The sequence below is a fragment of the Echinococcus granulosus genome (assembly GCF_000524195.1).
Source record: "Echinococcus granulosus chromosome Unknown EG_S00133, whole genome shotgun sequence".
Lineage (NCBI taxonomy): Eukaryota > Metazoa > Platyhelminthes > Cestoda > Cyclophyllidea > Taeniidae > Echinococcus > Echinococcus granulosus.
In genome coordinates, this window is record NW_020170513.1 from 129,364 (window position 1) to 141,229 (window position 11,866).

Below are 11,866 nucleotides of genomic sequence, written 5' to 3' on the forward strand. Positions count from 1 at the left end.
CCTCCTTCCTCCTCCTCCGTTCCTCCTCCTCCTCCTCCTCCTCCTCCTCCTCCTCCTCCTCCTCCTCCTCCTCCTCCTCCTCCTCCTCCTCCTCCTCCTCCTCTTTAATCTTCATTACATTTCAATCAGGTTATTTCATCTCATATCGGAATGAGGGAACACGTAACGACCTGGTGGTCGTAAACCTCAATGTAGAGTTGACGTGGCATGGGTGTTGAGTGCCTGCAGCAAAGTAATGCCACCACGGGGAGGAACGATCATGCTTTCCTTTCCTACTTACTACTCAGCTGTGTCCTTACCTTCCATTGCCTTGACATGGCTTGCCTGGACAAAAGATGCACGTGACAGCATTCAAGGAGTAGTGAGTAGACGTAGAGTAACGACAAATCCTCTTATTCCTTTCTGGATTATCAACGTTTGATTAGGTTAACATTGTCGTTGAAGACAATGGTAGTGGCAAATGACATGCCTGTGTGACGGGTGGAGAAGTACTTTCAAACATCCACTTAATCGCTTGAGAGATGATATCTACCGAAAGGATCTCAAAAAATGCAAGAATCTAGCTATTCAAATGAAGAATTTTGCCTCCTTGTAGCTCCTTTTTAACACAAACTGTTGATGATATATCGGCCGAGCTGGTTGTACAAAACCTCATCGAACTCATTCATTGTGTCATGAACCGATGCACATTTGTTGACTTGTAGGAAAAATGAATCCTGTCGAGTTGCAAACAAACAGAATTGGGAGACAAGGCCTTCAGTATGGACGCGGACTGACCATTGAGGACATGGCGTATCTCTTTGGCTCTGTGTATATGACAATGGGATTGATTTTGACCTCATGGTAAGCAATAGCGCACTTAAAATCTCCCTGCTTGTGGTATTGACTAATCCGAGCGATTGGAAGGGAGCAAGAATTTGTAGATGCTTTCAGCGGTTTGTCATTTGGCCTGGAAAAAAAGGGGACCTCTAGAGGTTCTAAATGAAGAGATATTTTTAGGGGTTGAGGACATCCCTAACACATTCGACCTGCTAAGGTGATAAGTTGGCGCGGATCTTATCCTGAAAGTTAAACAAGAGATGAAAGTCTATTCAAGTATCTTATCCGATGAAATGACCAGCATTGAAGACTGTTGTTCCCTCCCATCGAAAATCTGCTTTGGTGGGAATTCTTCACCAGAGCAGCCTCTCTTCCCCATCATTTTTTCCACTTATTTTTTAAAAATGTACTCACACGGCAATGGCTTGGAGATTGGTCAGCTATCATTAGGGGAATATACACGGAGAATAAGGCGGTATTTTTCTCTTCCCTTCACTCGCATTCTAAAGTGCGGATCACCTCAAGGGGTAATTTTTGCAACAGGAGGAGTTCAGGTGTTGTATTATCTTATGAGAAGGCAAGGAGACCTTACTTCTTAGTGATTTACTTGCCACTACTTCTTGTAGAACGACCCTCGCGTTGCACTTCATTATCTGCATCAAGGAGAAGTGAACCGTTCCCACCGACCGAATTGTCTGCGGTTTGCCACACAAAACTCACACACAGACACAGAGCAGAGATACTATTGTGATGATGAAGTGATGTGTCTCCCCGCATTAAGGGATGAGTATTGGTGAAGGTGTGGTAAGTGAAGGTATTCGACGACATCTGTCTTTGCTAAAAAGAACCCCAAAAGACGGCACAAAATCCACGTCTCATTACATTACATGTCGGTAATTAGTTGCACAAATGAAGAGGACAGAAAAATCGACAGTTTTTTGGTCTTGTTGTCACTTGTAAGCGAGTGAATGTCAAGTGGGTGAGAATCACCTACACTGTAGAGTCTCGCATGTAAGCCTCCACCGTAGCTTCAATGCTCCCCCTTCTTCCATTATTCACATTTGAAACAGCTTTCAGCACACTTCCAAACTCTAAAATCGTCAGTTATTTGGTTCAGTGGCATCATGCATCATTTGCTCGAGACGAGGAGGAGGAGGAGGAGGAGGAGGGGAAGGAGGAGGAGGCGTATCTCCCAGTACTTGGTATATCATGCATCTCTAAGTGCTCTTCACCAGGATCAACCGAACGCAAGTTATTTATGGATGAGATTTTCTGATATCACGCAACTTTCACACCGGAAATTTCCGCAGTTATGAAATCAAGTTCAATTAAACTCGCAAATTAAACAAACTGGACTCACCTCTATTTGGCTGACTCTACATTATACCTGCTTTCCACATGATACGAAAGCAGTGGGAAGAGCATTAGGTGCTTACTGCGTAAATATGTTGATGCATATCTCTATTTTATAACTCATACACACGAACAAACGCATGCATTACAACTTGCAGGTACCCGTAAAGTGGATACAACTGTTCACGTAGGCACATCAAAGGTTGGCTTAAATTGCCTCCTTCCATCAGTACGGCACGCATTCTTGTGCCTGCTACCGCCATCCTACCACTTGGAACCGGACGAAGGTGAGCTTGACTTGGCCCCTTTTCGAAACAATTGGAATTCGGCTCCATCAATACAGAAGCCACTTGTCAACTGTGACGTCTCCCATTTGAAGGGGGTGTGGTGGATAGCAGTAGGCTGTATCACCCAGAAATGTGCAAGGATGTTGCATCACTTCGAGGAAGTTCCTCCTTCCCTGGTAGTGAAGAATCGCCTTTTGAGGCGGAAAACTTACCGGAAGAAAGACGTAAGGATTCTATTTCATTTTCATCCCCCATTTTTCACTTTTCTGGCGTGGTCAGATCAAAAATTGAAGAGACGGATCGGAAAAGATGGCCGGATGAAAGATAAGGCAGCTGGAACTGTGGTGGTCCCTTGCTGGGACAAAAAGTGAAACTCGATGGGGAAGGATGGTAGATTTAATTAGTGCTTCTCACACCCAACGAGGTGCTCAATGAAGTCCTTTTTTTGTCATAACAGCTTAATATATTCATTTCGACTTGTCAGAATTCCCTCTACTCTCATCCATACGTCTTGTATGCAACGCAGTATAAAGGAGAGGCTGCGTAATCAATCAGAGCCTATTTGTTTAAAAAATAATCCTCCACTTCTGACCAACTATTTCTACATGCCACTTTTTTATGCTGGCAAAGAGCGTGCCACCAGGCAGGAGATGGAGCCTTGAAAGTCTGCTCCATAGTGCTAATGCAAGCAATGAGAAGCACAACGTACACTTTATTGAAAAGTAGGGTGGTCCATGATCTGAATACATCATTTACCGTGGTGATTTGTTGTCTAGTCAAGAATTTGCGCTTGATCAACCTTACGAACCCACTGACCGTGAAACGGCCTGATGCAGTAGCGCTAAACGCAACAAACAAATGAGGTGTTTTGGCGAGGTGAAGACACAACTAAACAATAAGCATCCAGAACAATGATTGAAGTTTCAAGAGAGAGAGAGGGGGTTCCGTTCAGACAGAGAGAAGGACGATATTGAATGGTGAAAGATTGTTGAATACCGATGTGTTTTAAACGGGTAGGGTCTTTACAGAGTCGGATGGCCAGGAGGATCCCACTTTGACTAACAAAACTGAGGAAATAATTGTTAGTAGACAAGTAAAAACTGTCAAATCTCACCATTTCAATGATATCGCTATGTGTGAACCATTGCTATGGAGGTTCTCCTTAACTCAAAAAGTCAGTAATACCCAAAAATAAAGCAATAGCTAGTTTGTTGACTTTTAGAACAAATATTTTTGACATTTCCATCGCTATCTTAAGGTCACCAGCCCCTGATGAAATACGTCACATTTGGTATTTTGAAAATAAAAACGCGACATTGACTTCCCGTTCTAGCACACATCTACTACGTTAATGGCTGCAGTTGGAAAGGTAATCAGTCGGGATAAATTTGAGACAACTTTGTTTAATCCACAGAGATAGTGCAGAAGGTGTGGTTGAGAGAAGACGCACTTAAAAATATTTAGATGCTCAATGAAAAATGTAATTAGGCCTTGCAGGTTCCGGCTACCCACGACCTTAGTCAGTCAGAAATAAAATGAAACTTTTTATCAAGAAACGGATAGAAAAGAATAACTAAACAGAATCAAAATTAGTCCAAATTATGCACCGGGAAACAAAAGGGTGGCTTAGATAAGTGCACACTTTGAACGAACAGCAGTCCACACTTATCTCAAATCCATTTGAGCCACCAAAATGCCACATAGCTTGGGACTCAAAAAAACCTCCTGTTCAATAGAACAATTTACCGTGGACAAAACATACACTGCAAACCGTGATAAGTATGACTGGTTTGCCTCAATTTCGCTTAGTACCGCGTGACCCCATCCAATTCAAATTGACCTTTCCATATCGTCCCATAAGATGCATTTCGTACTTATTTGTATTTAAGTAGCACACTCGCACTCGCAATAATACTATGAACTTAAACCTTTTGACAGTGTCTTTACAAACTAAATCAATCATGGACATCATTTTTCAAATCAGATCAACCACACTCAGAATTACTAAATCGAGCTCAACTGCAAGTCACTCTTAAATTGCTTTTCAAAAGACCAGTTCCTGAACAAAAACTGCTACTTACTAAAATATGGTAATAAACGGTCACTCAGATCCAAAACAAAGGGGGGAGGAAAAGCCATAGCAAAGAGAGATGAAAAGGGGAATTTACACGTGCACATCATCATCTCGGCAAGAAAAAGTAGCACCAGTAAGTAAACAGACAAACAAACAAGCAGTAGCTCGCAACAAGTGTACAAAGTACCAATTAAAGTTTGTATAAAAAAAACGGCGAAGCCCGCCTACTGAAACAACTTCCAGTAGGCTAAGTGTATGCATCAAGTCAAGGACCGGGGGAGGAGGAAGAGGAGGAAGAGGAAAGGGTGGGGATTTGGAAACGCCGCAGTTCCCTTTCCTCCCTTGAACGCGACATCTGCTGTTCCTGAGAAGGAATGTACGGTGAGACGTGCTCCTGAAATAAATTAAGTAGTAGCAGAGCCTTCACATAGCTACTAACCTTGCCGTTGGTATCCCAATCATCGTGTCACCGACACATGAGGAGAAAATGTCCAAGATGGTGGGCTTACTTTGAGCCCACGATTATTTTTACCGAATTAGTGGCTTTGTGCTTCTTGAGGTTTCTGAGAGATAGCGGCATCGTCAGAACAACCTGCACTTAAATATTTGCCGTTCGGTTTGCACTTTAAATAACTTCATGGATTCGTGCCTTTTTCTGGCTCCGGGTAAGCGTGATTTGATCTTTAAACTCGACCCGCGTATTTGCTCCAAAAAATGCCTTGAAGCGGCCTGGCCTACTTCTCGATGACCGTAAAGGCAACTCGTCGGTAAATCAAACGCTCAGCTCTCCAATTTGTCTTTGCTACAGTACTTTGGACCTTTAGTTTCGGATAGTTGTAGATAGCCCACAACATCAAACAAGATGTTGGGGGAGGCAGAGGTGCAATGTTAGTCTAATGGGTCTGATCTGAGGCTAAGGCACTGATGCGTGGAAAAATGTGGGCTCGAGAACTGCGATGGTAATGAAACAGTGAAGCCGGGGGAGATTCCACAACACAAGTTGGTGTAAAAAATGGGCTTTTAAAGGGAACCATGGGATTCTCCTTTGGATTTACGGGAGTAGATGATGTTGACCTCAACTTTTCCCACTTAAGGATAAGCTCAAGTACAGTGCTTTGGCGATTGATAAATTTATGTGCTTTAAGCCGTCTTTTAGACTTTAAAACGGCATCAGAGCTTTGTCCAGTCAAGGATATTTCAGAAGCTACACTGCAAATCCCCAAGACCTTCGAGGGATAGAATGTAGAGGAATTTCTGTGGCATTGGACCCAACAAATCATCATACTGCCTAAACTTTTAACCTCCAAATTGCCTCATGTGATGGAATCAAAGAATGAGAGCAGAAGCACACGAATGTGAGCTTTGAAGTCGACATTAAATGCAATGACTTGGCGACTTTAAGTCGGAGACGCTATTCAGACTAAGCCTTTTGCAAGTTCGAATCCAGGTGGATTATGACGGACTTTTTAACCGATCTGAGGAGGCTCTTAAACCTTAAAACTTTTGGTAATCGGCCTTTAGTCTTATTAACTTCAGTGCAAACCTATAAATTAAAAGTCAGCCGCAACACTCTACATGCCTCAATAAATCCTGGGTTGACATTCAAAGCGATCTTGAAAACGACATAAACAAAACCTCTGACACAAACATTTTACCCCAAGTTGTATTAAACTCCTTACACTACTTAACTATGCCAGCTTGCAGTGACCCTGTGTACCCAAATTGGGCAAATTGAAGAAACTCGAGAGAGAAACAGGCGTAGCATAGTTAACTGGCTTTATTTCCAACTCGACATCTTGAAAGCACTAAAATCAGAACCACCCCTCACTGTTACCACAAATCCTACTAATCTGACGGACACATGACTGATACTCTAGCCAATGAGAAACACTACCTGAGTGTTAGGTCCGATACTACTTAAATACTTGTCAGTAACCTCGCTCAACCAGCCCGATAACGGGAGGGGAGAGGGTAGAGCATGAGAAAATTTGCGTTTGTTAACAATGTTGAAAAATGCATTCAATTCAAAATCAAGCAGCATCTTAGCTGGGAACTTGACTCAAAGAAAGCTTCTAACATGTACTTTCCGGGTAAATCAGTCTACGAATGATAAATTTATTCGAGCACAAACACATCCGGAGGCTTATGCCTACACTACCTAAAATGCTCCATCTCAGCTTCAAAATTTATTAAAGGAAAAATAAGTCGAGCAAGAAATCAGGATGAAATAGTTACTGGGATTGACCTACAACAAAATTTCATCAAGTTTCAAATTCACCTTAAACCTCTAACTGATGCTACTGAAATAACCCAACTTGCAGTGACCCGAAGTGGCCAAATTTGTCGATAACTGAAGGCTAATCATAAGGAAAAAGTAGATTTGAAGTAGGTACCACATGTAATCCATAAGCAACACTTTTGGGCCATTAAAATTCATTTGAAAGCTCCCATCAATAACACTTAAATAAATCGGCTTCTAATTACCCATGTCAACAAGGCGGTAAAAAAAATGGTCGGAAAAGAAAGCAAACAAGCACCTTGGATCGTTTTTTAATCCTCCGTGCCTCCTCTCTTAAATCGGTGGTTGAGGGACCGGACAAGTGGCTCCTATCACCTCCGCTTGCCCTTCCAGTGCTTGCAGTGGCAATGTGCCCCGCAGTTGTAGAGGCAACGGCAGCCGTAGCGGTCGTGGAAGCCGTGGTGGTGGAAGCAGCGACGGCGGTGGGAGTGGTAGGGATTGTGGAAGAGGGCATGGGAACCTCTTGTAGGCAGGAGGGACAGGTAAGTGAACGCGTTAGCCAGTCATCGATGCAGGCGCGATGGAAGATGTGCGAACACATGGGCATCTTGCGCATCTCATCACCGGCCTCGTATTCGCACATGCAGATCACGCATCTGTCGGAGGAGAGAATGAGGAGAAGAGGTGTAGAAGTGAAGCAGGACAACTTTCCACCGCCTTCCTATCGTCTTTTCAGAACCTCCAGGCTTGGCGGTTGGCTCGGACCAACCCCACAATACACCAAATTGTTTTTGACAGTAGTTTTAATTAAGTAGGATCAGAAAACGGATTAAAAGCGATAAGTGATTCGAGCAGATTCCCTCCTTGATAGTTTCGTCACATTTGAGGTTTAGGGAATCGTTGTCTGATTGTAGAACCTACACCCAACCTCCCTTAAGTGCAGAGGTACTGGCTCAACCTCTGGGTTGCAAGCACACCTGAGCGATTAAAAGTCATGTAAAATTATTACTTATTTAGCAGGTAAATGAGAAATGATTGGTAAGCAAGAGAGAGGGATGTCTAGCCCCAAGTGATGCATAGCAAATGAATACCTCCACAAGGCAATTAGCAAGGAGGACGTAGCAGCAAATGGACCCACCAAAACCCACGAGAAGTGCCACTTGTGTTAGAGTCGTCAGTCATCTCACTGTGATGCGAAATTAGTGTGCGTTCATACCCCTGTTGTGATTGAGACAGAAATGGGGTAGCGGAAAGCACTCTGCAGACTGGAGCCTGTGCAGCCGAAGGCTGGTGATTCTAATTGCGTATGCCTTCAATATGCCACAATTCGAGCCTCACCACAGTGCCCCAGGCCATTCTACACGCCTGTAACAGATGCACTTCCCAACCCATTTGCCTTAAGAGCACCCTCAGAGTCAACTTCAAGGCTGTAAGCACAAAGGTCACGGCAGGCGGTCCCGCACTGACGAATCGTAAGGGAGGGAGCACCACCTACAGTTATGCTTTGAGCTGTCGGAGTAATGAGAGGGCTTCAACTTCCGATCAAAAAGGGAGTAGCTGTGACCTTTAGGCAAGTGTTTATCCAGAATAAACCTCCTGTTGCATGACGTTCAGCCTTATGGAAAAATAGCTACTTGATGAATCCCTAGACTTGAAAGATGTCAATTAGTCAGGTCGTCTTTGATGCCCACTCGACTACTGTTGATGTTGCAATTCCCTGGTGCAGAGGAGCGTACAACAGCAGAAAGTGCCCTGAAAGACGATGACGTTTCAAGATGGACGGGCTCATTGGCTTTTCCAACCTTCCAACATACTTAGAGCCAACGGAAATAAGTTTACCAGTATAGACGCAGTAAGACCTTCTGCTGTTTTAAAGTAACTAGATAACCGCATCTTCGGATTGCAGCAAGTGCATTATAACCCAACTCAAATCCAGCTTAAAAAATAATATAACAAAAATGAGGAAATATGCTGATTGTGGAAGGGCGTCCAGACTTCAGCAGTACCTTCCAAACGAACCTCCCTCCCTAATAGAGTTCGACTTTTGACCTTCCATCGCCTCTACACAATCTTATCACAATCTACAATAGTGAAATTTATCTCCGTGGTTATCTTCGGCACTACTGTTTTACACAGTACCACAGCCCGTGTTCTCGGTCATCAAACAAGGGGCAAGGTCAAAGTCTCAAAAGTTGGTCCCGATGACACGCGGTGTAAAACGATTTCCGTTTGAAGGAAGACTACACAAGGGTCACGGACTAGCACAGAGCGGAAGAAGCAAAATGAGCAATTTGAGTATGTTCAGTTGATTCCTCGCTGAAGGAGGAAGAGATGCGGAAAGATAAGAATGCAAAAGTTAGGAGAGTGAAATGTGAATTCTACTATATACACACACACACACGTGCACACATCTACGAACCTGCTTGTTCGGAAACAGATATGTGATGCACGCTACCTCCGCATCCGCCCCCACCACTTACCCCACATATATACACAATAAACACACCGACACACTACTTGTCGCTAGTCTTCGTTCGCTCTCTCGACTCGTCACACCGATGTAAGATTCGGCCCAAAATGAACTCACTTTGGACCCACAAATTGCGTGACTAAACGATTACTTAACTGATTAGTCTTGAGGGCAAGTCATCCCTAACCTTAGCTAACAGTTCACATGATTTAGCAATCAAGTGAAGCCGCTCCACAGTCCAATACTTGTCGCGGTCTTACAAGTGTTCAGCAAATCTGTGCCTTTAAAAGAAAACAAGTCCTCTTTTCTATCACAAGAATCGGATACGTCATTCAAATTATCGAGTTTTTAGCCAAACAAATGAAGGATGGGAAAACTAACTTGTTTGAAGCCTTAGAAAAATCGAGAATAAGTCACATTTCATGTTTATCGGGAAGTAAAATAAACACACAAGTTCTGAATAAGCTCCAAATAGTTTGGAACCAAACTAACCCAGTAATTGTTAGCATTACTGAGGCGCAATTTTATCCCTCGGGTAGAGTGGACAACTGGACTGAAAAACCAGAAAAGGTCTCCATAAATCCACTCAACACTCAGTGCGATTGGCATGAATGGGCAAGCTTAAGACACAGAAAGCATAAAAGAAAGATGTAGCTGAAATCTTGTTGCCATGACGACCAGTAGGGGACAAATTGACGGCAAAATGCTTTTATTTTAAAAAAATGATGAATGCAATAATGGTGAACGAGGGATTTGGTGGCACGACTAAGCACACGTTAACATTCATTAGTGCGGTAGCTTAGGAGGCAATTATGAAATTAGGGGAAATAAAACTACGGCAAATCTTTGATATAAAAGGAAGAATCGCATATGGTACCTTTATGTACAAGGGAGCGGTAACTTCTTATTGGTGTTATAGCCAGTCTCATGAGAAACAGCACTCCCGTCGGTTGAGCTTCTCAGAGTACCGCAAATGTGGCGGCAAAAAATCTGCATCTACTTTGTCTCCCACACACGCACTAAAGCATTCTTTATAAGTGTGAGGAGAGGAACTACTCAGTCAGAACAAAGGCAATCAAAGTTTAGCGTCCCAGTTGTCGTAGTAACCGTGATGAATGATTAGAGTTATAGATCGCACCAAACGCACAAAATAACCTTAGAATAAAGAGCAGCAGAACGCAGTTTGGAGTATAAGGCCAAAATGCACAAGTCGTAGACAAACTCAAACATGATTTACTTTCCACCACAGCGGGGAATGCAAATTAAGCAGGAGCAAGGCCTATCCGACCGCTGACTGAAGTTCGAGACAACACAAGAGCCTATAAAAATAAACAAAGACTCACTCTGGTAGCTTAGCATTCTCATTATCATCGTAGATGAAGATGGGTAGGGTAGCGATTAATGCCATCCGCATTGCGATGGTCACTTGTTGATCTTCGGTGAGTTGTGAGAAGGGAACTGATAATCCGGGCGCTGGGTGAAGAATCGGATCATTTTCCTGCGAAAAGCAAAATATTATCAGTTGAAACCCAAAGTCTACTTGCTACCATATGTATGTATTCCAGAGAATTCTTTCGTTAATTCATGACCGTGTTAAAACATAAAGAATTGGAAAAGGTACCAGATTTAACTCCATTATTACCGCAATGAGATCAAGTATCTAGAATAAAACAAAATTCACCCCAATAGTTTAACTAAGAGCAAAAAAGTCTCTCAAAGTTGTCTGAATTTAGAGTCGGCTATCCCATTTTCAATTTTCGTTAATAATGGGAGTACTAGGAGTCTCGGTGATGGCATGACAACCTAGAACAACCGAACAAATTAAGTGCAGATCCAAAAAGATTCACAGCTACATATTAGAAAAGAACGCACCACTAAATTGTTTTCCAAAACATTAGTTGAAGTCCAAAGCAACTATTGGAGTAACAAGAACTTTAAGCTTGCGGAAACGGTACAGGAATAGCCTACCAAATACCAAGCTGGAGGGTGAGTAGGAGAAGGACGGCGCGCATCTTCCGAAGAGTTGGATCTTCGATAAAAGTGCCTAAAGCAGTTACCCATATTTGGGAGAGATAACAGCTCGAACTGGCAGTCAAAGTGAACGCTTGTCATGGAACAGCTGATCCATGACCTTGTATAAGCGGCTGTATTAATAAACCACTAAAATGTCAAGTAAAATTCCGTTCAGTACATTGGTAAAATCGCTTCAAAATTTGGTCCCAAACCACAAAAATACAAAAAAAATAATTTTTCAGTTGTAAAAAGCCGTACAATTTTGCGTAGAAGACCAACTCAAGAATAGAGTTTATGGAACTTTGTTATTGCCCCACTCATTATAAAAAAAGCTATCAATAAAACGTTATCAAAAAATTATCACATCTTTAGATTAAATTAAGAAAATAGCCTTCACACACAAATCTATTTCAGCAAATCATTTTGGCAGTTTTTACCATACCTTGCTTATCTTCAATTTTCTACCTTTTGCTGTAAACTTTTTATAAATTCACTGCCTTGTGATGCGGCTTAAATAAAATCCTTATGTGCGCTAGTTTCGAACAGTTAATTGGTTGCCGTGATCCAAGGATGGGAAGTCGTTTCTCGAATAAGATCTTGAACATCGTTTC

General features: G+C 42.6%; 2 protein-coding genes across 2 annotated transcripts; one reads left to right on the forward strand and one right to left on the reverse strand. All coding sequences in view use genetic code 11, as the record gives it.

Moving 5' to 3' along the window:
* Positions 1-709: 709 nt before the first annotated feature.
* EGR_09136 (hypothetical protein) lies at positions 710-2,095 on the forward strand (the record flags this gene model as incomplete). Its single annotated transcript, XM_024498385.1, has 2 exons — positions 710-843; positions 1,897-2,095. 2 exons carry the CDS (start codon positions 710-712, stop codon positions 2,093-2,095), a joined length of 333 nt encoding a protein of 110 aa, XP_024347207.1.
* Positions 2,096-4,798: 2,703 nt separating this feature from the next.
* On the reverse strand, positions 4,799-11,303 carry EGR_09137 (RING finger protein; the record flags this gene model as incomplete). The annotated part of the gene is made up of 4 exons (XM_024498386.1): positions 4,799-4,927; positions 7,071-7,428; positions 10,586-10,740; positions 11,211-11,303. 4 exons carry the CDS (start codon positions 11,301-11,303, stop codon positions 4,799-4,801), a joined length of 735 nt encoding a protein of 244 aa, XP_024347208.1.
* Positions 11,304-11,866: the final 563 nt, after the last annotated feature.